The following is a 27,499-nucleotide window of genomic DNA, read 5'->3' on the forward strand; positions in this document are numbered from 1 at the left end:
GCTGTGGGGTTTCCGGTGCCGTTGCCCACGCCTGCGCGGCGTGCGCTCGGGAAACTTCTTCGAGGCCTGAGAGCCGGGCGCAAGCGGTGTGCGGAGGCGCCTCTCCCGGAGTGTTTGTGTGCAGGGGCAGCGGCGGTTGCGCTGCCGGAAGGTTACACGCAGGTAGGTGAGGTCTGAAGTGCGCCGGGGGAATCTGTCGTTCGGACCCGCTCACGCCGCGGGTGAAGGCTCCGAGGACCGGACTCTGGGCTCTGGCCTAATTCTGGCACGTTTGTCCACACTTAAAACGCTGGAGGAACTCGGCAGGTCAGGCAGCATCTATGAAATTCAAAAAAACAGTCAGTGTTTCCGGTCAGCTGTTTATCCATTTTCATAAATGCTGCCTGACCCGCTGAGTTTCTCCATCACTTTGTTGCTCTGGATTTCCAACATCTGTAGAACCTCTTCTGTTTACGTTTACCCGCAGTCTCGAGCGGAGCCTAAATCAACCCTGACTTCGATCTGAATCTCCTACTTGTTTTTTCAACTGCCTTGTGGATCCGCACATTGAAAAAAAAGGTCTAGGAGTTGAAAACTTGGCAGGCCCAGGTGCGGCCTCCACTGGTTCTCTCTGGTGGCTCACGACTCCTTCACATTTATGAGCAGTCATCTCGCCACCCCGTGTGCTCCTCCGTCCTCACCATTTCATTCCCACACTCTTCGTGCTGTGCCCCAGCCCACGTGTGGTTGGAGCGTCGGCTGGAAGATTGCGTCATTCAGGCCTGGCATCTTTGTCAAATCCTGAGAAGAGATCCTTGGCTTTCTGAACTCTTAAGCCCCGTGCTTAATTTATATTTTATGTATTTGCCGACAAAAAAAGTACAATTGGTCTGGCTGACTTTAACATTGATTCTCATTACCTTGAGTTAATGTATAATGTAACGTTTTCATAATCTGCAATGAATAGGATGAACATTTCAAGTTTGGCTGCTAAACCAAGTATTTTCAGACTTGTTTGCAGTTATATCCCTTTTTAATCTTTCCAAGTCTGTATTTAAGCCCCTTGACCAAGAGGACAGTGAGCATTAGAATGAAATTATTATCATTTTAGAATTGGATAAGGCCATCATTCATGGCAGATCTTCCTGGCCCATCCGCATCTCTCTTTTCTGTCTAATATCATGAGATCTATCTGTCTATTTCAACTGAAATTGATTGAAGCTTAGCACTCCAGCATAAAGGCTGACAAAGGTTCATCGCCCTTTGAATGAAGAATTCTTCTTATTGATATCCTTGCCTTATTTTGACACTGACTCTCCATCATAAATGTGAGTTTTTTATATATATATGAGCCCATTATCGCTCATTTGGATTGATTTTGCTGTTGGGGGAGAAATGTTATTCACACCTATCTTTGTATATTTCGGTGAAGTCTTCTAAATGCTGGATGATAAGGGATCTAGCTATTTTAATCTCTTCCCAAGACTCAGTATGTAAGCCTGCTTTCTATAAAGAGGCCAAAATTGTACAGAATTTTCCTGTTATGTTAAGGTATCCTCTTGCAGTAAAGTATGCTGATTGTTTGCATATCTGAATGCTTGCTGTACCTGCCTGTTTAGCTGTCAGTGAGTTGTATACAAACATAAGTATTGTGGCAAAGATGGAGGCCATTCAGGCAGAGTAATCCTATTAGTCCCGTTCGACATTGTTCTATTCCCTGCAGCTGTGCAGCCAGCTCCCTATCGCAGCACACCAATTTTCCCTTTTGATTCCTTGCAATAGCCAATGAACCTAACAGTAGGTCTTCAATCGTGGGGAACATAGGTCGGCATCAAATCTAGGTCTCTGCTGCTCAAGGGGTAGATTGGGCAGATTGGGTGTACTTTAAGTTTTGAAAAATAAAAATTAAAATCCTTGGAAATGTTGGCTTGTTAAGCAGCATCTGTGCAGGGAAAAGCAGATTTGAGGTTGATGGCTTCTTTAAGGGCAACTTCTGCTGTTCTGCAATTTCCCATAAAAATGTCATTGAAAAGTAAAAAGCTCTATTTAGAGTATTGCATTCTCTGGATGCCCTAATTCTGATCCTGTAGCTAAATTAACAGAGCATCTGATGTATATATTTAATAGAATCACCCAGAGTTCTTGCTTCTCTTTGTGATAAGGAGTAATATGAATGCAGATAAAGTCACTGAAAAGTTGTCATTATGTGATATATCTTATACAGTGGTGATTAGGTGCATTTAATTACTGTGGCCACAAGCAAAACCGACACACATAGTTAAGCAGTTTCTGATGTTACCTTCAGTTAAAAGTAGTTTATGCTCTGAAGTCAGCTGATGTGGGACACTTTGCTTCCATCGCAACACCAGTGTCAGATCACGTCTAATGTGTGTATTTTGGTGGGAAACATCTAACCACATGGCATAGAATCCAAGTTGACATTTTTCCATTAAGGGTATGCTTATTCAGTACTTTCACAGCCTTGCAATGGCCCGAATTGCTTTGCAATCATTGGAGTCGTTTTTAAAGTGTATGCAGATGCAATAGAATATATGTAGCAGTGTAACTGTGCTTTAAATATTTGTTGAAGGATAAGCATTGAATGGAAAAATGATTTTAAATATAAAAGCTCTTCAAAGTAATGTCAGAGGATATTTGGGTTCTTCTGGATCAGCTGAGAGGGTTTTGATCGTCTTATCTGATTGGTGACCTCTCAAAGACTTAGCGATCATTCAACATTACCACTAATTGCCAGCCTTTAGACCACTGTATTCTTATATTTCAAATGCTAAATTAAAGTTCTGCACTGGGAGTATTTCTGCTTACACAAAAAACTAGGAGAGTAAGATTTTAAAAGATTAAACCAGTTTAAATTAAAGTAAGTCAGGGAAAAAAGGCATTTTGAAATAGAGGAGGAACAGGAATTTTGGATTAAAGCATTTTAATATGATTACTTTTCAATTGTTCAAAGTAAAGTTGTGATGGGCACTGTTGCAAAAACAAATGCTGTGAATGTTGTTAAGTTCTTTGATTCTGCAGTGTTAAATGTGAACCATTCTTTCCAATATCCATGTAGCCTATCCTTCAGAAAGAATGCTAACGATGAAAATACCAACAGGGCACTGAAGTTTAAATATGCACAGTCACCTGATCTCAGTTCTTCACTGAACAAAACAAAGCAAAATGCATGAATTTCCCAAAATGCCATTCAAAGGTTTCAATAGGTACATTTAATGTCAGAGAAATGTATACAATATACATCCTGAAATGCTTTTTCTTAGCAACCATCCACGAAAACAGAGGAGTGCCCCAAAGAATGAATGACAGTTTAATATTGGAACCCCAAAGTAACCCCCCAGCTCCCCTCCCTCCCACACGTAAGCAGCAGTAAGGAAGGATTCCCCCTCCTCCTTCCCCCGCCGCCAAAAAAAAAATCGGCACCCGCCACCAAGCACTAAAGTAGTGGTCGTCAACTTGTTGATCGCGATCAACTGGTCGATCTTTGAGACTTTCCCAGTAGATCCCGATTTTTAAAAAAAAAGAAAAATAAATACACAAATACTGTTGAGAGATTGTTTCCCAGTTGCGGGGTTTTAGTTCAGTTCTTTCTGCCCAGTGCACATGCGTGTAGCTCCCCCGCACTACACAATGTATTTCAGTGGTCCCCCAACTGAAAGTCAGCTGTACCTTTCCTCGTTCCCTGTCACACTCACTGTTGAACTTGAACGCATGCGAGATCATCAGTCGCCTAAACGCAGTGATACCCTAGCACCAGGGATCACTGATTGGCCTCGGGTAACCGGCCGCCTCATGTGGCCGGCGGGAAGTGCCGTTGGTACTGGCCTGGAGCGCGGACCGATGGGCGCCGCCTCTGAACCTGTTCAGCACACTGAATGTTTATGGGAACCTGATGCTAAAATGTTTGCAGTTGACCTAATTCGGGCTCAGGGTTTCGTAAGTATCAAGAAGCTACCTTGCTGCGATCTACTGAAGCCAACTTTTGTCAGCCATAGCTCCTACAAGGGGGGCAGGCACGGGCCCTGTCGCACTCCTCGCTCGGTTGGTTGCTGTCTCTGGACTGCAACCACCGCGGCCCCAGTGCAGGGACCTCCGGCCCTGACCTTGTCCTCTCACCCCACCCAAGACCGGCTGCATCTGGCCAAAGCGTCTGCCGGCGGGCGGGCAGGAGGTTGGAGCTCAGGCCTGGAGGCAATGAAGCCCTCAAAACTGCTTCGGTCCCCTGAGTCCAAGCACCCTGCACTTAAAGACAAACCCGTTGAGGATTTTCAGCGGAAAAAGCGTGAGTGAGCGGGACAGAAACTAAGTGCCAAGAACCACGAAAACTAAATTGCGGAATAGACTGGACATAAGGAACCTGCTTCGAGTATCGCTGTATTCTGGTGGTGTTTAACACCATGTTTTCTTATTGCAATGTATACGATTTTGACCAAAAGAAGCAAATAAACTGAGAAACTGCAGTTTACACACATTATCCAACCTCTTCACATTACACATGCAATGCTCAAAGTTTTTTTTTACAAATTTGCGACTTATTTGTACTGCCTACAATACTTAAATCTCTGATATGGATTCCACAAAAATACAAATGTCCTTTGTTCTGCAGGCATCCCTGATACCTTGTAGGAACTCCCCAGGTTATGACAAGGTTCTGTTCTTGTGAACTGTTCATTTCCCAAACAGTTTATAAGTAGAAAATGCAGCTGCAACCCAAGCCCCACATGGCAGTAGATGCCTGAACCTGCTGATAAGTCCATCCCACTGGTCTCACAACACCCATTCATGAGTACAGGCTGTATACAAGTTTGGTGCTTGCAAAGTGGCTAGGACCTGGATACAATTTTGAAGACGGTGCTTTAAAAACACTTTTCCTTGAATTCTTATCCCTGTTTTTTCCCCTATCCTTGACATGTCCCAACAGGTTTTACAAATGTTTTTCTTTTAAAATAAATTGCAAATAAATCTTTGTACATCTAGTAGACTTTCTTTCTTTTTAAATCTTCTTACTAATTTTCAAACAAGCATAAGAAAAACATTGAGTACAAAGAGCTTCAGAATACATAATAGGTTAAAATACAAATACAAACAGTTAATAATCTGCATATAATAGTTTCCCAAACTCATAGTAGGTTACAGAAAATGGAAAAATAAGGGGAAAAACCCCCCCAAAAAAATTAAACAACTAACCTAACCAACATGGGCTGTTGTATTATATCAAGTATACGCAGTAGTGTCAACAACTCCGCACCTCTATCCAAATAATTAAAGATAGTAAGAATAAGGTTTGGGAAAGGTCAGTTTAACTCGTATGAAAATGTTGGATAAATGGTCTCCAAGTTTCTTCAAATTTAACTGAAGGATCAAAAATGACACTTCTGATTTTTTCTATACTCAAGCAGGAAATAGTTTTGGAAAACCACTGAAATTTAGTTGGAGGATTAATTTCTTTCTAGTTCAATAATGGCTAGAAGATCTATCTTAATGTGACAAATGTAATCATCCGTCAGGCTGAAGGGATAAACAACTATTATCCACCATTGGTAAACCGAAAATTGCAGTAATCGGATGAGGTTGCAATTTGATATTCAAAGCTGTTGAAGTAATACCAAAAATATCTTCCAGTAATTTTGCAAACGGGCAAGACTAAAACATGTGAGTCAATGAAGCAACTTCAGAGTGACATCTGTTGCAGATTGGATTAACATGGGAATAAAATTGAACACAAAGAAATCTGCAGATGCTGGAAATTCAAACAACACACAAAATGCAGGTGGAATACAGCAGTCCAGGCAGCATCTATAGGGATGTACAAAAAAGCTGGATGAACTCAGCAGGTCGGGCAGCATCTGTTGAAAAAAGCAGTCAACGTTTCGGGTTGAGACCCTTCGTCAGGACTGACCTGAAACATCTCGACCCGAAACGTTGACTGCTTCTTTCAACGGATGCTGCCCAACCTGCTGAGTTCATCCAGTTTTTTGTACATCTTGATTTGACCACAGCATCTGCAGTGTACTTTCTGTTTAGCATCTATAGGGAGAAGCGCTGTTGACATATCGGGCCAAGACCCTTCGTCAGGACAGAATAAAATCAAGCAAGTTTGTCCTTGGAGACATATGAGCCCTATGTACAACCTTAAATTGTATTAGGGCATGTTTGGCGCAAATGGATGAGGAGTTAACTAATTGTAAAATTTTCTCCCACTGCTCTGTGGGTAAAAGACACTGAAGTTCTTTTACCCATTCCTTAATTTTTTCTGATACCCCTGGTTGTATTTTCATAATCATTTTATAAATGATGGCTACTAAACCCTTCTGACAAGGATTCAGAGCTAGAATTTTTCCCGTAATATCCATTGGACATAAATTCAGAAAGGACTGTTAACATATTATTCAAAAAATTTCTAATTTGTAAATAGTGGGTTTTAGGCAAGTTATATTTATTGGACAATTGTTCAAAGGACATAAAACTATTTAAAAATAAATCACGAAACAATGTTATACCATTTGTTTTCCATAGCACAAAGGCTTGGTCCATAAGAGAGGGCTGATGTAGACTTTCATGTTCCTATGAAATAGTGATCAGGAGGTGCATTACTGGAGCAGTAGCTTATGTCCTACATAGTTACAGAGTGACCCCCCCCCCCCCCACACACTGTTTTATTCTATGCCTTTAATTTCACCCAGGCTGAAACTACATAGTTGTATTCCAGTCAGTCAATCAGTGTTGCTTGTGTACTTTAAGTACACTGCAAAAGTCATAGGCACCCTAACTAGCTAAGACTTCTGCACTGTACTGAATCAGGATTAGATTTAACATCACCGGCATATGTTGTGAAATTTGTTAATGTGGAGCAAGTTTGTAAATCTGGCAGAAGCAAAAGATGTTGGGAATAGCGAAGGTGGAGTGCTGGGATACAGATGGCAGAGGATTGCCAAGGATGATAGGGGCACATATAGCCCTGAGACACCAGTCAAGGTCATTTGATTCCAAAAAAAACTGATTTACTGATTATTACAGAATCTCTCTGGTGCTTCCTGCTCCCTCCCCTCTCCTTTCCCTTTCCCCCAAACATGATTATATTCTACCTGCCCCCTTCTCACTCTCAGTCCACAATAGAGACCCATATCAGAATCAGTTTTATCATCATTCTCAAATGTCGTGAATTTTTTTTGTGGCAGCAGTATAGTGCAGTACATAAAACTACTATAGTACTGGTGCAAAAGTCTTGTACTCCCTAGCTATATGCAGTTGCAAGAAAATTTTGTAAATCCTGGTTTTCTGCATCAATTACACATAAAATGTGGATTGATCTAAGTCGCAATAATAGACAAACATAATCTGCCTAAACTAATAACATACAAACGATTGTACTTTTCATGGCTTTATTGAGCACATTGTTTAATTATTCACAGTACAGGCTGGAAAAAGTATGTGAGCCCTTGTATTTAATACCTGGTAGAACCTCCTGTAGCAGCAATAACCTCCACCAAACATTTTCTGTAGCTGCTGATCAGACTCGCACAATGGCAAGGAGGAATTTTAGACCATTCCTCCATACAAAACTATTTCAATTCATCAATATTTCTGGGATTCCTTGCATGAACAGCCCTCTTCAGGTCATGCCACGGAATCTCAATTCAGTTTAGGTCTGTATTCAGACCTGGCTATTCCAAAACCCAAATTTTCTTCTTTTTAAACCATTGTGTTGTTGATTTACTCTATTGTTGCAGATCATTGTCTTGTATCATCCAGCTTCTATTTAGATTCAGGTCACGGACTGCTACCCTGACATTCTCCTGTAAAATGTTTTGAATTCGTTGTTCCCTCAACGATTGCAAGCTGACCAGCCCCTGATGCTGCAAAGCATCCCCAAACCATGGTGTTCCTTCCATCATGCTTCACTGTTGGGATGACGTTTTGGTGTTGGCATGAAGTGGCCTTTTTCCTTCAAACATAGCAGTGTGCATTTCAGCCAAAACGTTCATCTTTTGTTTCATCTGTTCACAGAACATTGTCCCAGAAGCATTGTGGAACGTCCAGGTGATCTTTTGCAAACTTGAGATGTGCAGCAATTGGTTTTTCGCAGAGCAGTGGTTTCCTCCAAGGTGTCCTTCCATGAACACCATTCTTGTTCAGTGTTTGTGTATACTGGACACATGAAGAAACCTTATCAGCTGTTTGTTACCCTTAGGTTCTTTGACACCTCCTTCAGCACTGCACATTGTGCTCTTGATGTGATCTTTGCCGGGCACCCGCTTGTAGGGAGAGTGGTACAATTTGTGAACAATTTTGCTTACTGTGCACTGATGAACACTCAGGGCTTTAGAAATGCTTTTGTAGCCTTTTCCAGCTTCATGCATCTCTGCAGTTCTTCTAAAGTCCTCTGAAAGTTGTTTTGATTGAGGTATGGTGCACATAAACAGATCTGTCAGTAACCTGTCTTGATATGTTTTTAAAATTTTTTTTGTATATATTTTATGAAGGGCAGGGCACCTCTACAACCCACACCTCCAATCTCATCTCATTGATTGGAACACCTGACTCCAAATAGCTTTTGTGGAAGGCATTGCCCCAGAGGTTCACATACTTTTTTTTAACCTAGACTGTGATTATTTAAATGGCATATTCGGTATTGACAAGAAAAAGTACAATTATGTGTTATTAGCTTAGGCAGATTGTGTTTGTCTAATATTGTGACTCTGGTGAAGATCAGACCACATTTTATGAGCACTTAATGCAGAAAACCAAGTAATTGTAAAGAGTTCAAAAACTTTTTCTTGCAACTGTACACATGCCTAAAACTTTTGCACAGTACTTCATATTGTTCAATATTTTGTGCAGTATGTATATTTTGTCCTGACCCTTTATTTTTTTTCACAGCTTCTCCTTCTACCCCCTTTCTTGCCATTAGTTTTTTGGCTCCTAACGACTGCACATGATCTAACAATAATAGTGTAACAACCAGTGTTGTAGCTTTAATATTCCAAAGTATTGTAACCTATTTCTCTTTCAGAATGCCAGCTCTTAGTTGTCGATTTTACCAACACAAATTTCCAGAAGTGGAAGATGTGGTCATGGTAAATGTCCGTTCCATTGCCGAGATGGGTGCCTACGTAAGCCTTCTCGAGTACAACAACATCGAAGGCATGATTCTTCTCAGTGAGCTTTCAAGGAGACGTATCAGATCCATCAACAAACTTATTCGCATAGGTAGAAATGAGTGTGTAGTTGTAATCAGAGTGGACAAAGAGAAAGGTAATATTACATGGAGGTTGTATTCTTCAGATGTAGATTTTTTAAATATCTGTATATTGTATGCATGAGAGTTGGTCTTTTAATTTACAGCTTTTAGATTGTGCCAGTTTGTAATTCAGCTCAATTGTCAGTATCTTCTTTCTCTGACAGAAAGCATGATCTAGACTCTCTGTAGGATTTGAAAACAATCTTGGCTACAATTTTCTCAAATTGGATATGAAGGCACATCCACTCTTTGGCCGATGTATCAGATTTCATTAGCTGTTTTGAGGAAGACTGGTAAATGTCTTCTATTTAAACATTACCAGTACTCAGGAAAATGGTTTAGTATACAGGTTTCCCCCGCTATCCGAAGGTAGAGCATTCCTGTGGAACTGTTTGTAAGCCGAAATGGCATAAAGCGAAGAAGCACTTACCATTAATTTATATGGGGAAATTTTTGAGCGTTCCCAGACCCAAAAAATAACCTACCAAATAACACAGAAAACCTAAAATAACATGAACATATAGTAAAAGCAGGAATGATATGATAAATATACAGCCTATATAAAGTAGAAATATTTTATGTAGTTTCACTTATCAAAATCGGGAAGACAGCGAGCCAAAATCAATTTGAAGGGGAAAAAATCGGCACGTACACGCATGCGCACACAACTGCCCACACAAGTCTTCACGGTCATGGTAGTCTTTCTTGGGGTAAACACGCGTATAAAGCGGGCGTCTTTTTTTTCGTAAAAGCAAAAATCCTATTTGGTTAGCTAAAACAGGTACTAGTCTTTCGTAACAGTGAGCCGTCGTAAAGCGAATGTTCGAAAAATGAGGGCCACCTGTATTATAAAAATAAATGCCTACACTTCCATATAAATTAATTGGTTGTGAAACATGCCTTGTAAATGTGAACATTTATACTTCTACCCTTTAATGTATCAAAAATAATGAACAATCTTCTCTTAACATCAAGAACAACTAGATTTACGGTTTGTTTTTGCTGTAATTTGATATTCAGATGCCATGTAAGGGTCACTAGTTAGAACCATTTAGCTAAATTATCTATATGGAGAATTTGATTTTCTGAGGATAAGTTACTTGCAGGATTATTTAGGAACTTCTCTCCTCTGCAAAAGGCAATAAGTGCTAAAGCTTTATTAATCAATTAAATTTGATATTCAGTAATGGAATTAATCTGAGCTGTATTTTTTCCACATTCTGAAAGAGCTTTTGGCAAGGCTCTGATGTGTCACTGAAGCACTGAATTATGTGTACAGATTAAGAAAGTTTTCTATAAGTGATAATAGTAATAAAATTCCTTGTAAATATTATAACACTTGAAATATTTTAGGGCTGTGGCTTCAAATCAGGAGAACAAGTGATAGAATGGTGATAATTATGCTAAATTTATCCTGTTTGATCTAGGCTACATTGATCTGTCCAAACGTAGAGTTTCACAAGAAGAAACCATAAAATGTGAAGACAAATTTACCAAATCCAAGACTGTAAGTGTTTTTGTTTTCTCAGACATTTAATACAATAAAGGAAGAAGATTGGTCTTATATACGCCACTTTATTTACTTGCTCCATAGTTGTACAGAATGTATAAATTGTTGCTTTACATAGGTTTATAGTTATAGTAAGCCAATGCATAATGAGCTGTATATTAAATATCTGTCAAAATATCCTTTTGTTTTGTCACAAATAAACTGCTTTGCAGTTAATTTTCTTTAAAAAACCAGTGTTAAATATGCCGTCTTTACAAGAATGCAATATCCAATCACTTAATTTCCATTTTACATTGTTAACTTTAAAAATGATTTATAGAGTCCATTGTAAAATGATACTGAAGCAAATGTTATCAGTTCTTAATGTTGGTTTGTGAAAAAGACTTTACTGATACTTGATTATTGCAAAAAAATGTCATCATATAAAAATTACTTCATGATTTTTGCTGAAGAAGCACAATAAATATTACCTTCTAGTTGATCATAATTTAACTGTAACATTTCAATTAGACTCTGGCAGCAATTTTTGTCTTAAGAGTTGGCACATGGTTCAAGCATGTTGGAACTTTTAATCATACATAGGCTTTGTTCCATGACTAGGATTTAATTCTTTGCACTTTAATGTCTAGCATCTCATTAATTTCAGAGATGTGATGCAAATTACACTAATTATAAGCAAACCCCTGACAAGATAACAAAATAAACAACATGTATATTGCTAGAGAGGTGTGAAGTTTTAAATGAGTGTGACTAATTGTCTCTGTTTAAATTATTTGTAGTAAGTATGATGGGAAAGCACTAATTTAAGAATCTGGAATGTACTCTCTCATATGAAGCAATACCAAAAGTAAGCTTGGCTTTTATGTAATTTGGTTGTATTCAATCTGGATACCATTTTTAACTGCTACAATAATGACTCCACTGAGAGTTTGTATGAAATTCTGGGATACCTTTGAGATCTGATTCTACCTTTTAAAATAAATGTGTTATAAAAATAAAGACAAGGCACTGATGTTTAACTCTTCTGGAAACTTTTTTTAAACAGGTGTATAGTATCTTACGGCACGTGGCTGAGGTGCTTGAGTACACGAAAGATGAGCAGCTAGACTCCCTATTTCAGAGAACAGCCTGGGTCTTTGATGAGAAGTACCGGCGGCCTGGATATGGAGCTTATGATGCATTTAAACACGCAGTTTCGTAAGTGTGAACTTATTTTCTTTATTCAAGAGTGGAAATTTTCTGAGACAGTTTCTCCTATTTTGCTCGGAGACAAACATAGCAGTTTAATTGTCACGGACTTCATGTAGCTGAATTCTCTTCATCAAATCTGTTTTTGTTCTCCATTGCGATGGAGAGTAGTGCCAGTTCATGTAGTTAACTGAGAAAATTCATTCATAGCAGTTTTGGAATCTATTCATTACTGATTACCATTGGGATCCTCTAATAATGTAATATATAATGTATCAGTGCCTCGTCTATCAGCTTGAATATTTCAATGTTTCAATTTAATATCAGAGAATGTATACAGTATACCAGCTGAAATCCTTAGTCTTCACAAACACCCATGAAACAGAAAAAAACCCAAAGAATGAATTGCAGAAAAATGTAAGAACCCCACAGCCCACCCCCCAAGCACAAGCAGCAGCAAAAGCATTAACCTCCCTCCTCCCTCTGCCCCCTCTGTTTTCATTGGATAGGTGCATTGCATATGCACTGCAGTAGCGTTTAGAAATGTAATCCGGGCATAAACTCATGAGAGGCAATTAACTCCTTTTGCCACTTGATGTCAGTAGATGGAAGCTTTATTGAAATACTGTTCCATCATTGAGGGTAAAGTTAACTGAAATGTGTTTCTTTTGTTGGAGAATACTATCTTTAATTTGGTATTTTGTCACAACTTGGCTTTTCAAATCACTTCCAATAATAATACAATGACAATTTGCAGTAGAAAATATAGTTGCAAGAAAAAGTTCATGAACCCTTTCCAATTACCTGGTTTTCTGCATTAATTATGCATAAAATGTGGTCTGACCTTCATCTATGTCACAATACAGTAATAGACAAGCACAATCTGCCTAAACTAACAACACACAAACAATTGTACTCTTCATGTCTTTATTGAGCATATTGTTTAATCATTCACAATTCAGCTGGGAAAAGTATGTGAAGTCTTGTATTTAATACTTAGCAGCAATAAACTCCACCAAACATTTCCTGTAGCTCCTGATCAAATTTGCACAACAGTGAGGATGAATTTTAGAACATTCCTCCATACAAAACTGTCAGTTCATCAATATTTCTGGGATGCCTTGCATGAACAGCCCTCTTCAGGTCATGTCACAGCATTTCAATTGGATTAAGGTCTGGACTCTGACTTAGCCATTCCAAAACACAAATTTCTTATTTTTAAACCATTTTGTTGTTGATTTGCTCTTGTGTTTCAAATCATTGTCTTGTTGCAGCATGCAACTTCTATTAAGCTTCAGGTAATAGACCACTACCCTGATATTCTCCTGTAAGATAGCAGTTTTGCAATGATACAATTTTGAATTCATTGTTCACTCAATGATTACAAGCTGTCCAGGCCCTGAGACAGCAAAGCAGTCCCAAACCATGATGCGTCTTCCACCATGCTTTACAGTCGGGATGAGGTGTTGGTGTGCAGTGCCCTTTTTCCTCCAAACATAGCGATGCGCATTTCTACCAAAAAATTCAAATTTTGTCTCATCTGTCCACAGAACATTGTCCCAGAAGCATGGTGGAACATCCAGGTAGTCTTTTGCAAACTTGAGACATGCAGCAATGTTTTGTTTTGGAGAGGTGTGGTTTCCTCTATGGTGTCCTTTCAACACCATACTTTTTCAGTGTTTTTCTTATGGTGGATACATGGACAGACAGATTTTAGCGAGTTCCAGAGATTTCTGCAGGTCTTTTGCTGTTGGGTTCTTTTTCACCTCCTTCAGCATTGCACATTGTGCTCTCAGTGTGACCTTTGCAGGATGTCCACTCCTAGGGAGAGTAGCAACAGTGCTGAATTTCCTCCATTTGTAGACAATCTCTCTTACTGTGCACTGATGAACACTCAGTGCTTTAGAAATGCTTTTGTAGCCTTTCCCAGCTTTGTGCATCTCTACAATTCTCCTGTCAAAGTTGTTTTAATCAAGGTGTGATGCACATAAACAGATCTGTCAGTAACCAGACACCTCTACAACCCACATCTCCAATCTCATCTCATTGATTGGAGCACCTGACTCCAAGTAGCTTTTGCAGAAGGCTTTGCCCCAGAGAGGTTCACATACTTTTTTTGAACCTAGACAGCAATTGTTTAAATGGTGTACTCAGTATTGACAAGAAGAATTACAAATGTGTGTTATTAGCTTAGGCAGATTGTATTTGTCTATCATTGTGACGTAAATGGAGATTAGATCACAATTTATGAGTAATGTAGAAAACCAGGTAATCGCAAAGGGTTCACAGAGTTTTTCTTGGAACTGTATGTGCCTCAACTCTTGTTTGCCTTGGCTTCCATTTATATATAAAAAATATTCAGAAGGCTGAATGAAAGATTAGTCAGACAAAAAAGAGTAGGGGGAGAATGACGTGTATTTTGTAGCAGTTATCTGCTCATAATTTACAAATAGTCATTACTGTGAGAAGCTTGACAACAAGTGGCAGAAGTAAATTGGCCAAATGTTTCTAATCCATATGCATAAGTCATTGTGCTTTTTTAAATAAGCACCTTTTGTGGTGAATGTAGTTATGAATTTACACATTTTTGAGCTGCTAATGCTGGAAATACTTTATCCATGCTAGATCTGAAATTATTCCTGTATTTCAATTCTTTGATAGCTGTTCCTTTTTATTTTCCTTTTTGTTTTCCCCTTTTACTTGTAACTTCAGAGATCAGGAGGGATGGGGAAGAAGAAAATAGATATCCCTTGTTCAATAACTGATCTGACAAATGAGATGATGTGAAGTAATGTGCAGTGCTAATGGTAACTAAATCACTTTGAGTTTGAGACGCAAATCTGCCTTATATCCAGATGATGGATATGTGTTGAGGGGCTGATTAAACTTGTCTTGTAGTAGCATGAACCTTTTCTGTTTATTTGCTTCTGTCATATTTTGTATATAGATAGAGGTAATGTCGTATGGAGTCTATGTGCAAATTTTCTGAGTTGCTTGCCTGAGTTATTCTTTAAGTAAACGTGCACGAGAAGTGTCTTGAGGCATATAATGTAAAGTTTGGACATTTTTGTGCACTTCATTTGTCTAAGATAATTTTTTTTTATTGGGTGGTCTTATTGAACAAAATTTTCATCAACACTAATTCTGTTGATAGGTACAACTTAATATGTTTTAGGAACTGTCTCTTTAAAAGCAAGCACAGGACAATACCAGTGATTCATTGTTAGTATCAAGCCGATCTAACTTCGGGATGTTTTTTCTCTTGCATCCTTTCCCCAAAAGCAATAGGACTGAGAGTAACTTTAAAACTGTTAATTTTTAGCTTTTGAAAGCTGTTAATTGATAGCAAACAATGAATTTATTATATGTGTTCCGTGTGTGTGTGTGTGTGTGTGTGTGTGTCGGGGGGGGGGGGGGAGGGGGTGGAATTACCTGCTTAGACATACAAGAACCTTGGTTGATGCAAACTGTTTCTCACACTTTAAGAAGAAAGTATATTTTGTCAGTTTTGTTTTGTAAGTTGCTGTAATAGGTTGTTGTTTGGGATTATTCAGTCTGATATTCTTAGGTGATACTTACCTTACTCCCTTCTCCTGGTTTTCCAACACTTCCTCCTTTCCGCACCCCCCCCCCCCCCCCCCCCAAAACTCCTTTGTAGAGACCCTACCATTCTGGACAGTCTTGACTTGACGGAAGAAGAGCGAAGTGTATTACTCGAAAATATTAGACGGCGTCTGACCCCACAGGCTGTTAAAATTCGAGCAGGTACGTAATGACTCTGCACTGCCATCCGGGCATAAGGGATAGGACTTTTTTTTTTGCGTTTGCAGAGGTTGCAACAGGGTTTGGTTTCTGTGAACTGTTCATAACCCAGACAGTTTGCGAGTTGGAACAGAACTGCGTGAAAGATGATACCCACAGTCTCGTGGTTACTATCAGACCTTTCCTACTGGTCTCCTAAGAGCTTGTCCATAGGCTGTACATAAATTTGGTATGCTAGGAAGGAGTATGATACAGGTTTGTTCATACCTGTTAAAAATGCATCCACTTCCAGGTTTACCATCATGTAAAGTTCTTAAGTATAAATGTTTTTATGCCTATATTTTCAGCCCTCTCCACCCAAATATCAAATCAAAGTCATAATAAATAGATTGATCATGCATGTGAGCAAGGCATTGAGCTTTTCTGTCCAGCTGGATGCATTTCTACACTTCTGAACTACCTGGAAAGTGAACTGAAGTTAAAACAAATATTCTTTCCTTTCGTTTTGACATTTTGCACAATTTATTATTAGGGTATGTGGACCTCATGTTCCTCAATTATCATTTTCTGTTTAAAACCAGATATTGAAGTTGCGTGTTATGGATATGAAGGTATTGATGCTGTAAAAGAGGCACTTCGAGCTGGTCTAGAATGTTCCACAGAAAACATGCCCATTAAGGTGAGTAGGGAGGATAAGTGTTAGCACTTTATAATGGCAGTGACTTGTTGTAACAAAAAATAACTGCACAAGCTGGAAGCATTATGGGTAAAGAGTTTTTCAATGTATAATCAATGCCTAGTCTCTGTCCTTGAATTGGCATTGTGCTTTTTTATTAAGTCCATTGGAGACATAAAATTAGTCTTCCAGAGAGTCGATCCATGAAAAGTTAACTGGCCCGAATGGTGTCTCTAGCCGTGTTCTTAGATGCTGCATGGATCAGCTGGCAAGGGTATTTACTGACTTTTTAACCTTTCCATGCTTCAATCTGAAGTTCTCATCTGCTTTAAGAAGACCACTATAATTGTACTACCTAAGAAAAGCAAATAAACGTGCCTCAATGACTACCTTTCAGTGCTGTGATATCGACCATCAATGTGCAGCGAGAGGCTCATCATGGCAGGGTTAACACAAGCCTCCTAGAGAACCTTAATCCACTGCAACTCATCTACTGCCAAACAGGCTCAAGGCAGATGCAGTCTCCCGGCAGTCATCTCTGCAGTGTCTGGACTGTAAAGATATCTGTGTTGGACTATTGCTCTCTGACTACAGCTCCACCTTCAATATTGTAATTTCAAGCAAACTTGTTTCTAAACTGCAAAACTTGGGACTCAACACCTTCCTCTGAAATGGATCCTTGACTTTTTGATATCAGTAATGACCAGCAGCAACACTTTTGCCACAATTATCCTCAACACTCACGCCACACAAGGCCGCATCCTCAGCACGCTACTCTACTCCCTGTATACTCGTTGCTGCGTCAACACATTCTGTTCCTAGTTCTATCTGCAGAAGAGAGCACTGTAGTGGACCATATCTCAAATAACAATGAGTCTATGAGTGCAAGAAGACAGTAGAGTGCTGATGACCTGGTGACATGCTGTCATGACAATAGTCTTTTTCTCATTGTCTGGAAACCAAAAGAGCTGGTCATTGACTTCAAAGGGAGAGGGGTGAAGGTGCTACATCAATGGTGCTGAGCTTGAGAAAGTTGAGAGCTTCAAGTTCTTAGAAGTGAACGTGATAAATAGTCTGCCTTATTCAACCATGCTGAAGCTACAACTAAGAAAACTCGCCAGTGCCTCTGCTTCTTCACTAAGTTTGGTACACAGCTTGGTATGGCAACTGCTTTGCTCTTGACTGCAAGAAACCAAAGAATTGTGGACACAGCTTAGCACATCATAGAAACTAGCTTCTGCTCAGTAGATTCTGTCTGTCCTTTTCACTGCTTTGGTATAATCAGGGACTCCACTTAGCACAGGCGTTATTCTTCCCCTACCCCCACTTCCCTCCGATTGGGTAGAATGTACAAAATCCTGAAAGCACTTCCCACCAGGATCAAGGGCACTTTCTCTTCCATTGTTATATGATATTGAACCATTCCCTTATACAATAAGATGTATTCTTGACCACAGTCTACCTCATTGTGACCTTGCACATTATTATCTACCTGCACATATTGTGGCGACCCACTTCCTAGCGCACTCGAACCGGCTCACAAATAGCCAGCGTGCAGGCACAAAGGCCAGGTCCGCAACAAAGGGAAAAGGCCTGCGGGGGTTTGTGAGTACGTGTCCCTTGGAGCATCCGCGCCCGGGGAGGGCGGGATGAGGGAGGCTTTAAAGCAGGGCTGTGAAGTTCGAATAAAATCATCTTTAATTGCAGTTTACCGACTCCTTGTCGTTATTTTAGCGCTGCGCGTAGCACACCGCTACAATTAGTGACCCCGACGGTCCAAGCGATTTTTGGACCGGAGATGACCGACGCCGCATCTGTTCATGCGGTTTCATTGAAACTGCCAAGCTTCTGGGCGCTGCGACCTCACCTATGGTTCTAGCAGGCAGAAGCCCAATTCCACGTTCAGCAGATAACCTCAGAGGACACACGTTACTACTACGTGGTGAGCTCCCTCGACCAGGACACAGCGGCCCAGGTTGCGGAGTTCGTACAGTCTCCCCCAGCGGACGGCAAGTACACGGAATTCAAAGCCCTGCTCCTAAGGACTTTTGGACTCTCATGGTGCGAGCGAGCTGCACGTTTACTGCACCTGGATTGCTTGGGAGACAGACCTCCATCGGCTTTAATGAATGAGATGTTGTCTCTGGCCGACGGACACACACCCTGCCTCATGTTTGAGCAGGCATTCCTGGAGCAGCTGCCCGAGGACATACGCCTGCTGCTGTCTGACGCCCATTGGTCCGACAGCCCATGGGCCTCCCCACTGCACATGGTGCCCAAAGCAACAGGGGGCTAGAGACCGTGCGGCGACTCCGGCAGGCTGAATGAGGTTACCACACCGGACCGCTACCCTGTGCCGCACATTCAGGACTTTGCAGCAAACCTGCACGGCGCACAGATCTTCTCCAAGGTAGACCTCGTCCGAGGATACCATCAAATCCCGATGCATCCGGACGACGTCCCCAAAACGGCTCTCATCACCCCGTTCGGCCTTTTCGAGTTCCTCCTCATGCTGCTCAGCCTGAAGGATGCCACACAGACGTTCCAGCGGTTAATGGACGCGACCTGGACTTTGCAGTCATCTATTTGGACGACATCCTCATAGCCAGCAGCAGTTGTCAGGAGCATCTGTCCCACCTCCGTCAACTCTATGCCCGGCTGAATGAATACAGTCTAACAATCAACCCGGCCAAATGCCAGTTCAGGCTCGACACCATTGACTTCCTGGGCCACAGGATTACTAAAGACGGGGCATCCCCTCTGCCCGCTAAGGTAGATGCGGTCCGCCATTTCCCCCGACCCTCCACGATCAAAGGCCTTCAGGAATTCGTAGGGATGGTCAATTTCTACCACCGCTTCCTCCCTTCAGCTATCCGAATCATGCACCCCCATTCGCCCTGCTGTCAGGTCCAGGCAGGACATTACCTGGGACGAGGAGTCCGCCGCCACTTTCATTCAAACGAAGAAAGCCTTGGCGAACGCCGCAATGTTAGTGCACCCCAGAATGGACATCCCTACCGCCCTCACAGTGGACGCATCTAACACGGCAGTCGGTGGGGTACTGGAGCAGCTCATCGTGGGTCGCTGGCAACCCCTGGCGTTTTTCAGCAAACACCTGTGGCCACCCGAGCTCAAATACAGTGCTTTCGACCGGGAACTGTTGGCGCTATACCTGGCAATCCGAAATTTCAGGTACTTCTTAGAAGGTAGGCCCTTGACTGTGTTCACGGACCACAAACCACTTACCTTTACGTTCACGAAGGTGTCCGATCCCTGGGCGTCCCGGCAGCAGCGCCATCTGTCCTACGTCTCTGAATACACGACGGATGTCCAGCACGTCTTGGGTAAGGACAATGTCGTGGCGGATGCGCTCTCTCGCCCTACCGTTCATGCCCTTTCCCAAGGGGTAGACTTTGAGGTGCTGGCAAAGGCACAGTGGGCAGACGAGGCGATCCCGAGTTACAGAACCAGCCCCGTCCCGGCACCTTGGCGGCTACATGTTTTCGGCTCCTTTCATAACTTGGCACACCCCTCCATCCAGACAACCGTCCGGATGGTCTCCAGCAGGTTCGTTTGGCACGGACTCCGCAAGCAGGTCAGTGAATGGGCCAGAACATGCATGCACTGCCAGACGGCCAAGGTGCAGCGGTACACCAAAGCTCTGCCGCAGCAATTCCACCCCACCCACCGGCGTTTCGACCACATTCATGTGGATATCGTGGGCCCTCTGCCAGTGTCAGCACCACCTCCGAATCTCGCGCCCGGACACTGATCGCCACCTGGGTGTCCCGCTTTGGTGTACTGGCCCACATTACCTTCGACAGAGGCGCCCAGTTCACCTCCAGCCTTTTGGGGACTCAGCTGCACCACACCACTGCCTACCACCCACAGTCGAACCAACTAGTGGAGCGTTTCCACCGTCACCTAAAGTCGGCTCTCATGGCCCGCCTGCGAGGAGCTGACTGGGCGGACAAGCTTCCCTGGGTCCTACTCGGCATCCGCCCAAAGAAGATCTGCATGCCTCGTCGGCTGAGTTGGTATACGGCGCGCCCCTGGTCGTCCCCAGGGAGTTCCTACCAGCCCCACGGGGGCAAGAGGAAGAACCCACAGCAGTCCTGGGCAGACTACGCGAGAGGCTCGGTGACCTGGCCCCCATACCCACTTCGCAGCATGGGCAGAACCCGACCTGCGTACCCAAAGACCTGCAGAACTGTAAGTTTGTGTTTGTACGAAGGGGCGGGCATTGGCCACCGCTGCAACGGCCCTACGGGGGGTCGTTTACAGTGCTCCGGAACAACGGGTCCACGTTCGTGCTGGACGTTGGAGGAAGAGAGGAGGTTTTCACAGTGGACCGACTCAAACCGGGGCCCATGTGGACCTGGCGCAACCCGTCAAGTTTCCGGCACTACGGCGCAGAGGCCGACCTCCCAAACAGGGTCCGGCCCAGACTGGACATTGGGGGGTGTATGGCCGGTTCTTGGAGGGGGGGGGGGGTTTATGTGGCGACCCACTTCCTAGCGCACTTGAACCAGCTCACAAATAGCCAGCGCGCAGGCACAAAGGCCAGGTCCGCAACAAAGGGAAAAAGCCTGGGGGGTTTGTGAGTATGTGTCCCTTAGAGCATCCGCACCCGAGGAGGGCGGGATGAGGGAGGCTTTAAAGCAAGGCTGTGAAGTTCGAATAAAATCATCTTTAATTGTAGTTTACCGACTCTGTGTCGTTATTTTAGCACTGCGTGTCGCACACCGCTATAATATAACACTTTATCCAGTACTCTGCTGTTGTTTTACCTTGCACTATCTCAGTGCACTGTTGCTCTGTATGGACAGTATGCAAGACAGGTTTTTCACTGTTCCCCAGTACACGTTACAATATTTATCAATTTGTGTGTGTGTATAGATATCTTTTTGACTAACTATATTGATTACAGAACTACTGGAGGAATTGAACTGAGGTATAAGATTCAGGCCTTGAGGTAGATTTGCAATAGAAAGAGAAGACTAGGTAGTTTCAGGCATTTTTTTTTGTAAGTGGGGTAGAATCTAGACTTTGGGGTCAGTACAAAAGTTGGGGTCTTGAGCTTATTGTCGGAAGTGAACTTGGATAGAGAATATAAAGTAAATCCTCAGAGGGAGAAAAGTGAGAATAGACAGTAACAAATTAAAATTTAAGTGCAATTTGACTTGTGAGTTAAGGGATCAGATTCCATTGTTATGAACCACAAGCCCTTAAGTTAATTTGAAAAGGACTTTATGGGTTTTGTGTAGTATGCTGATTTCAGTTTAAGTTCTTTTCTGCTGGCATACACAAACCTTTGCATTATAGAATTTCTGGCTCAATATTAAATTGCACTTTTGATTTTAGCAAAAATAACTTTTGCAGCAGTGATTCACCACATGTAGCTTCTGATGTCTGCAACTGGCACACCCTTCCTATTTATACCGGAAGTTACACAATGCAGTTAAAGATATTCAAAAAAATTCTTAAACAATATTGTTATTGCAAGTTAACAGTTTGTTTTAACTTGTGCGGTGGTAACTTTTCAACTTATAACAGACCTCATCCAGTTAACCAAATCTTTAAAATGTTCAATTGAAAGTCATGTTAAAAGCATTTTTACCATGCCTGTAATGTGATATAATTGTACCTTAATAAAATCAGGTCTGTCAATACTCAGTGTTATCATTGATTTTAAGTTTACCTTTGTTTGGTATTTTTAACTATATCATGTAACCTTCAGTATGAATGTCAAGGACTTGTTTGCAAAATTAAATTTCTGAAATCGCTTGCATATACACAGTTCACTTTAATCTGTAGACCTTCACCACATATTCATTACACATTTAGTGAAGTGCATGGTCTCTGCTGCCTTCATATCATGTAAGGCAGCCTTCATTCGTGCCTCAAAGGGTGAGGTTAACTACCAAGGAGAATGAGGATATTGTTCTTTTTAACTTGAATTTAAAACCAAAATGCCCAAATTACCTTGAAATAGATGTTGCAAACAATTTTTATTGCAAACATTTGCTCCAGTTCTGTTTCTGATATCCAGACCCATGACTCGTGTTGGAGTAGAGTTGCACAAATTCCTTGAAGACACAATCATTTACCCTGGTTGTGCTTAGTGTGTGAACTGAATCCTCATCAGCTATGCATGGATGAAATTACAGATTTTAGTGATTTTTTTTCTCCCCGATTATCAAAGTGCGTTGATGTTTAACTTTTCCTCTCTCTCCAGATAAACCTCATAGCTCCTCCAAGATACGTCATGACTACCACAACACTTGAGCGTACAGAAGGTCTTTCTATTCTAAACCAAGCTATGTCGGCTATTAAAGAACGTATAGAGGAGAAAAGAGGAGTTTTCAACATTCAGATGGAGGTCAGTCTCTTGTTTTTTGGTTTGCCCTTATTCCTGTATTAAATCCTCTAGTGCAATATATGGTAGACAAAGTTACTGTGGTTGTGAAAGTGCTCCCCATTCCCATTATGCTCAAGTGATTTCAACCACACCACTATATAAAACCACAAGACATGGGAGCAGAATTAGGCTATTTGGTCTATCAAGCCAGCTGTGACATTCAGCTATACTTATATTTCCCTCTTAACACCAGTTACCTGTCTTTTCCCTGAAACCTTTGACACCCTTACTAATTAAGGCCTATCAACCTCTGCCTTAAATATACCTGATGACTTAAAGCCATCAGTGACAATGAATTCCGCAGATTCACCACCCTCTAACTAAAGAAGTTTTTCCTCTGTGTACTTTGAAGAAAAACTGGCTGGCTTTGCAAACAAGACTGGATAGTTTAGTTAAGTGGTCCCATCTTGGAAACATTTAACTATATACTGAGAGGTTGTACACTGAAAAATAGTTACACAATCCAATCCCAGTAGGCCCAGCCACGTTGAAGGGCTTGAGTTATTTTTTATTCTACTGAAGAATTTGGAGTTGGGTCATATTATGCCTTCATAGCCCAACACAATATTTTATACAAATCAGCAGTTGGGGGCTGTTCACTAGACCAGAGAGTATGGGTAAGGACCGCTGTCATCGATAAGGAAATGACAGTTAGTCTATTGTCAGTAGCAGGGCAATTGCTCAAGATAAGGGCATAATTAAGGGTTAAGCAAAATCGTTTGTTGAGTTCTTGAAGATGTGAGTAATGAAAGAGATAAAGGGGGAAGCTGGGATGTAGTGCATTTCAGTTTCTGGAAGGATTCCAGTAAGGTACAAGAGTTTGGCTAACATGTAAAGAGTATATGGAGATGATGTGAATTGAATTGATTATAGGAGGGAAAGCAAAGAATGGGAATCCTTAGTTAGGAAGGCTTTGACTAGTGAGGTTCTGCAGGGGCAGGTGCTTGGACTTCAAATTTAGAAGAGAGATAGAACTTGCTGGCACCATGGTAGTGCAGCGATTAGCGCAACAGTTTGGGCCATTAGAGTTCATTTCTGACGTTGTACATAAGAGGTTACTATGCCCTTCCTGTGAGCGTTTCTCTGGGTGCTCAGTTTTCTCTCACTTTCCAAAGATGTACCACTTAGTAGGTTGATTGGTTGTCGCAGATTGACCTGTGAATAGGTTAGGGTTAAAAACGTGAGTTTGCTGGGTGTTGCAGCTCATTGGGCCTGTTCCCCACTGTATCTCTAAATAAAATAACATTTCCTGAAGGGCTTAACAGGCCAGATGCAGGAAGGTTACATGAGTGGGGTATTTGGGACCTGGGTGTGCAGTTTGAGATTAAAGGACTGGTCATTTAAAACTGAGGTGAGCGAAACATGGATGGTGAATTACCATATATAACCTAGGTTATACTTTGCCATATTTTTTTCATTTATTTGTTATGACTTTTACAGCCCAAGGTGGTTACAGATACTGATGAAACAGAATTGGCTAGACAGCTTGAACGACTGGAGCGGGAAAATGCTGAAGTTGACGGAGACGATGATGCAGATGAAATGGAAGCAAAAAATGAGGATTAAATACTTACTGGATTCTGGAAATTGACCAGAAGAGAGAAAATTCCCTTCAAAATTCAGACCACAAAGCTATCTTTTTGTTTAGATTTATCCAAAATACTTCATGCACATATTTCATTTCTCATTTTCCTAATGTGACTGGCTATTGTTCTGAACATCTTCATATCTATTAAAAAAACAAACCAGGTTAAATCAACTTTTTTGAAAGGCTGCAACTGCTAGAGTTTTTATTAAAAATATTAAGCATGCAACCTGGTCCTTGCTGTTAAATTTGCAGCCAGTCTTGTTCCAACTGAATCACTAATTGGAATTTTACAAGTATTTGATCCTCTGGAAGAAAGGAATTTTTTCTCAAAGATTGTATTCAGAACATCTAACAAAAAATAAACATTGGCAAAATAATCTTTGGAACTTCAAGCCTTTTATTTCCTTGTATTTTTGGCACTATATGCACTTCCTAATATATCATGGTCGTGAGTAACAAAGTAAAGCATCTGACTACTTACTTTATTTTGATGTGGGGAGGCTGCCTGTAGTCAAGTTGAGTTCTCTCTGCAAATCTCTTTTTGCATTTTCATTTTCATTTTCATGGGGAATGGTGAAGGGGGGTGGCATTTTCATTGTGTCAGCACATGAAATTTGGCTTGCGATTTTTAATCATGAATTTGGCTTACTCGTTTATGCTGAGTACCATTAAAAATAGTATAGTTGCATGTTTCTGCTGAAAATTTTATAGTGCTTTATTTTGATGTTTCACTAAACTTTTCACAACTATGATATATTTAGTTTTTAAAATATCAAGCATTTAAGAACTTAAACCTGCTTTTGAACTCCGCCTATTTTTCATGCTCAGTTAGCTCACACCCACAAATTATGAAAGTGATCTTAATAGGCAAAAATATTCATGTCCTAAGGCTGCCAATTCTGCTTTCTAGCCAAACCATTTGTTGGCTTAAAAGTAATTTTTTTTTGATGTATTAACATTTCAGTATCTAACTTACTAGGACAGGTTACTTCCATTTTTTTTCTGGTTATTGGAATTGTCTTGCCATAATTTCAAATGCTTGTTAGACTGTGGTAACATGACGTTGCTTAAGTACTGGTGCCATGTGGGGAACAATTAAATGTGATGCCAGACTCATTACTATAATACATCACACATTCATAGAATATGAATTGATCCCAGAAAAGAGTTTGGATTGTAAACTGGAAGTCTCAAAGCATTTATTACATTTGCCAGGTACCCACTGGTTTGTAAATTCATCGACTGTCCTTAAACTGTGCATCAATTGGTTATTCATTTTAGTTTAAATCGTGAACTTTCTACTGAATTTTGGAGAATGATGTGTTTTAGAGCTGTTGATCTGGTAAGCTCAAGATTTGCGTGCTGGATTAGCAGTTTTCTGATGTCCATTTTCTAGTAAATCGTAAAGTTTCAAGGGAACATGGGTAAACTGAACCAAATAGTTACAAAGCATTGGTGAGCCAGATGCCAAACCATCAGGATTTCCAATTCAGCAGAAAGCAGATTATCAGAGCTCATCTAATGGCTAAAGCAGGTGTTATATTAGCAACTCTCCTATATCACACCTGTTATATTCAATGATATTTGAAACGTTGAAGAGAGAATCATTTGACCAACCAAGCTGTGTTAAAATGGCCCTGCACCTTTTACGTTTATGTGTTGTATCATTTTTTTTCCTTTCAAGTCACTTTTTAATAACAGTTATACAGTTCCCATTCCTGCACACTTGTGTAAAAGTTGTCATTTAATACTGCCACCAGTTCTTCATTATTTGTATATTTAAGATTTGTTATCTAATGTCATTACAGCTAAGTCATTATCCTTCACCTCTAAATTAATTTTCTTGGAATATCTACCACTGGATTTGTTAGATTATTAGACATTTACTCTTTTCAGGAATGCTAGCTTTTAAATTTAAACTGCATGACCTTTAAGGAAGAATGTGAGACATTCTGCAGTGTAAAGTTCCTGGAGAGAATCTGTGCCCAATAGTGCCAGTTTAATTCTTGTAACAACCTGAATGTTGAACAGTGTAAGTGTATATGTGCCATAGTAAAGCATGTGGGGAATTTCTACCGTAATGCAACTTTCAACATTTTTATTACTTAATCTGTAAGAGCATTATCATTTGATTTTGGCATTTTCAGACAAGCAATGTAAGCTATAATTAATATATTATTTGATAATTGAATTTGGCATGTCTTGATAGAAACTAAAATTTTGGCAGTTTCTCTGGGGTGGGAGGAGGTGAAACCTTTTGCAAATTTGGTTTTATTACAGAAGAGGCTGTTAATATCAAAAGTTTTCTTGTGCAATAAAATTTGATTAACTTCAGTTTCTTGCGAAGTTGGGTCTGAATCTATTCTTGGACCTGAACAAGAAAAAATTTAGTGCTTCACTGAAAATGCTAAATTTTGAAATTAAATCCTGTCTGCCAGTTCAGGAGTATTTGTTTGCACTTTACTATTCATTAGGCAATTCTCCATGCCTTGGCTAATATTTCTCCTTTGACTACCACGTCATTTACAAACATGGCATTATAGTTCATTTATTTGGAGATTGAGTATGATAATTGGTATAGTTCCCTTTGATGAAAAATCAAGCTTTTCTGGCTCAACATTATAGCCTTGATTCAGAGTTAGAACTTCATTTACAAAAAGCTGGTTGAACTCAGCAGGTCAGGCAGCATCTAAAGAAATAAAACTACACATTTTGGTCTGAGGTCCTTTATCAAGACTGGAAAGGAAGGAGAATGATGTCAGAATAAGAAGGTGGGGGGAAGGGAAGAAGGACAAACTAGAAGGTGATGGGTGAAACAAGGTGGATGGGGAGGGGTGATGAAGTAATTAGCAGGGATGTGATGGTGGAAAAGATAAAGGGCTGGAGTAGGAATCTGATAGGAGAGTAGACCATGGAAGAAAGGGAAGGAGAAGGGTCACTAGAGGGATGTGATAGGCAGCTGAGAAGAGGTACAGTAATGGTGTGCAAAAGTTTGCGCACCCCACTCAAAATTTCTGTAACTGTGAATAGCTAAGTGAGTAAAAGATGACCTGATTTCCAAAAGGCATAAAGTTAAAGATGACACATTTCTTTAATATTTTAAGCAAGATTACTTT

General features: G+C 40.9%; 2 protein-coding genes across 2 annotated transcripts; both read left to right on the plus strand.

Moving 5' to 3' along the window:
• The first annotated feature begins 6 nt into the window (after positions 1-6).
• Positions 7-26,717, plus strand: eif2s1b (eukaryotic translation initiation factor 2, subunit 1 alpha b). Its single transcript, XM_059955435.1, has 8 exons — positions 7-162; positions 9,011-9,252; positions 10,666-10,745; positions 11,794-11,945; positions 15,595-15,701; positions 16,280-16,377; positions 22,613-22,756; positions 24,236-26,717. The coding sequence occupies exons 2-8, from the start codon at positions 9,012-9,014 to the stop codon at positions 24,359-24,361; spliced, it is 948 nt and encodes a 315-aa protein (XP_059811418.1). The 5' UTR covers positions 7-162; position 9,011; the 3' UTR covers positions 24,362-26,717.
• Positions 172-5,843, plus strand: LOC132384109 (uncharacterized). The gene is made up of 2 exons (XM_059955458.1): positions 172-306; positions 3,056-5,843. The coding sequence occupies exon 2, from the start codon at positions 3,601-3,603 to the stop codon at positions 4,285-4,287; it is 687 nt and encodes a 228-aa protein (XP_059811441.1). The 5' UTR covers positions 172-306; positions 3,056-3,600; the 3' UTR covers positions 4,288-5,843.
• Positions 26,718-27,499: the final 782 nt, after the last annotated feature.

Source organism: Hypanus sabinus, chromosome 2 (genome assembly GCF_030144855.1).
Source record: "Hypanus sabinus isolate sHypSab1 chromosome 2, sHypSab1.hap1, whole genome shotgun sequence".
Lineage (NCBI taxonomy): Eukaryota > Metazoa > Chordata > Chondrichthyes > Myliobatiformes > Dasyatidae > Hypanus > Hypanus sabinus.

What these genes read in the sequence shown, in the direction of transcription:
- eif2s1b (XM_059955435.1), top strand. Translation starts at nt 9,012, where the DNA reads ATGCCAGCTCTTAGTTGTCGATTTTACCAACACAAATTTCCAGAAGTG. An exon ending in AATTTACCAAATCCAAGACT is followed by an intron (nt 10,746 to 11,793) that starts GTAAGTGTTTTT and finishes TTTTTTAAACAG; the next exon opens with GTGTATAGTATCTTACGGCA. An exon ending in GGCTGTTAAAATTCGAGCAG is followed by an intron (nt 15,702 to 16,279) that starts GTACGTAATGAC and finishes GTTTAAAACCAG; the next exon opens with ATATTGAAGTTGCGTGTTAT.
- LOC132384109 (XM_059955458.1), top strand. Translation starts at nt 3,601, where the DNA reads ATGCGTGTAGCTCCCCCGCACTACACAATGTATTTCAGTGGTCCCCCA.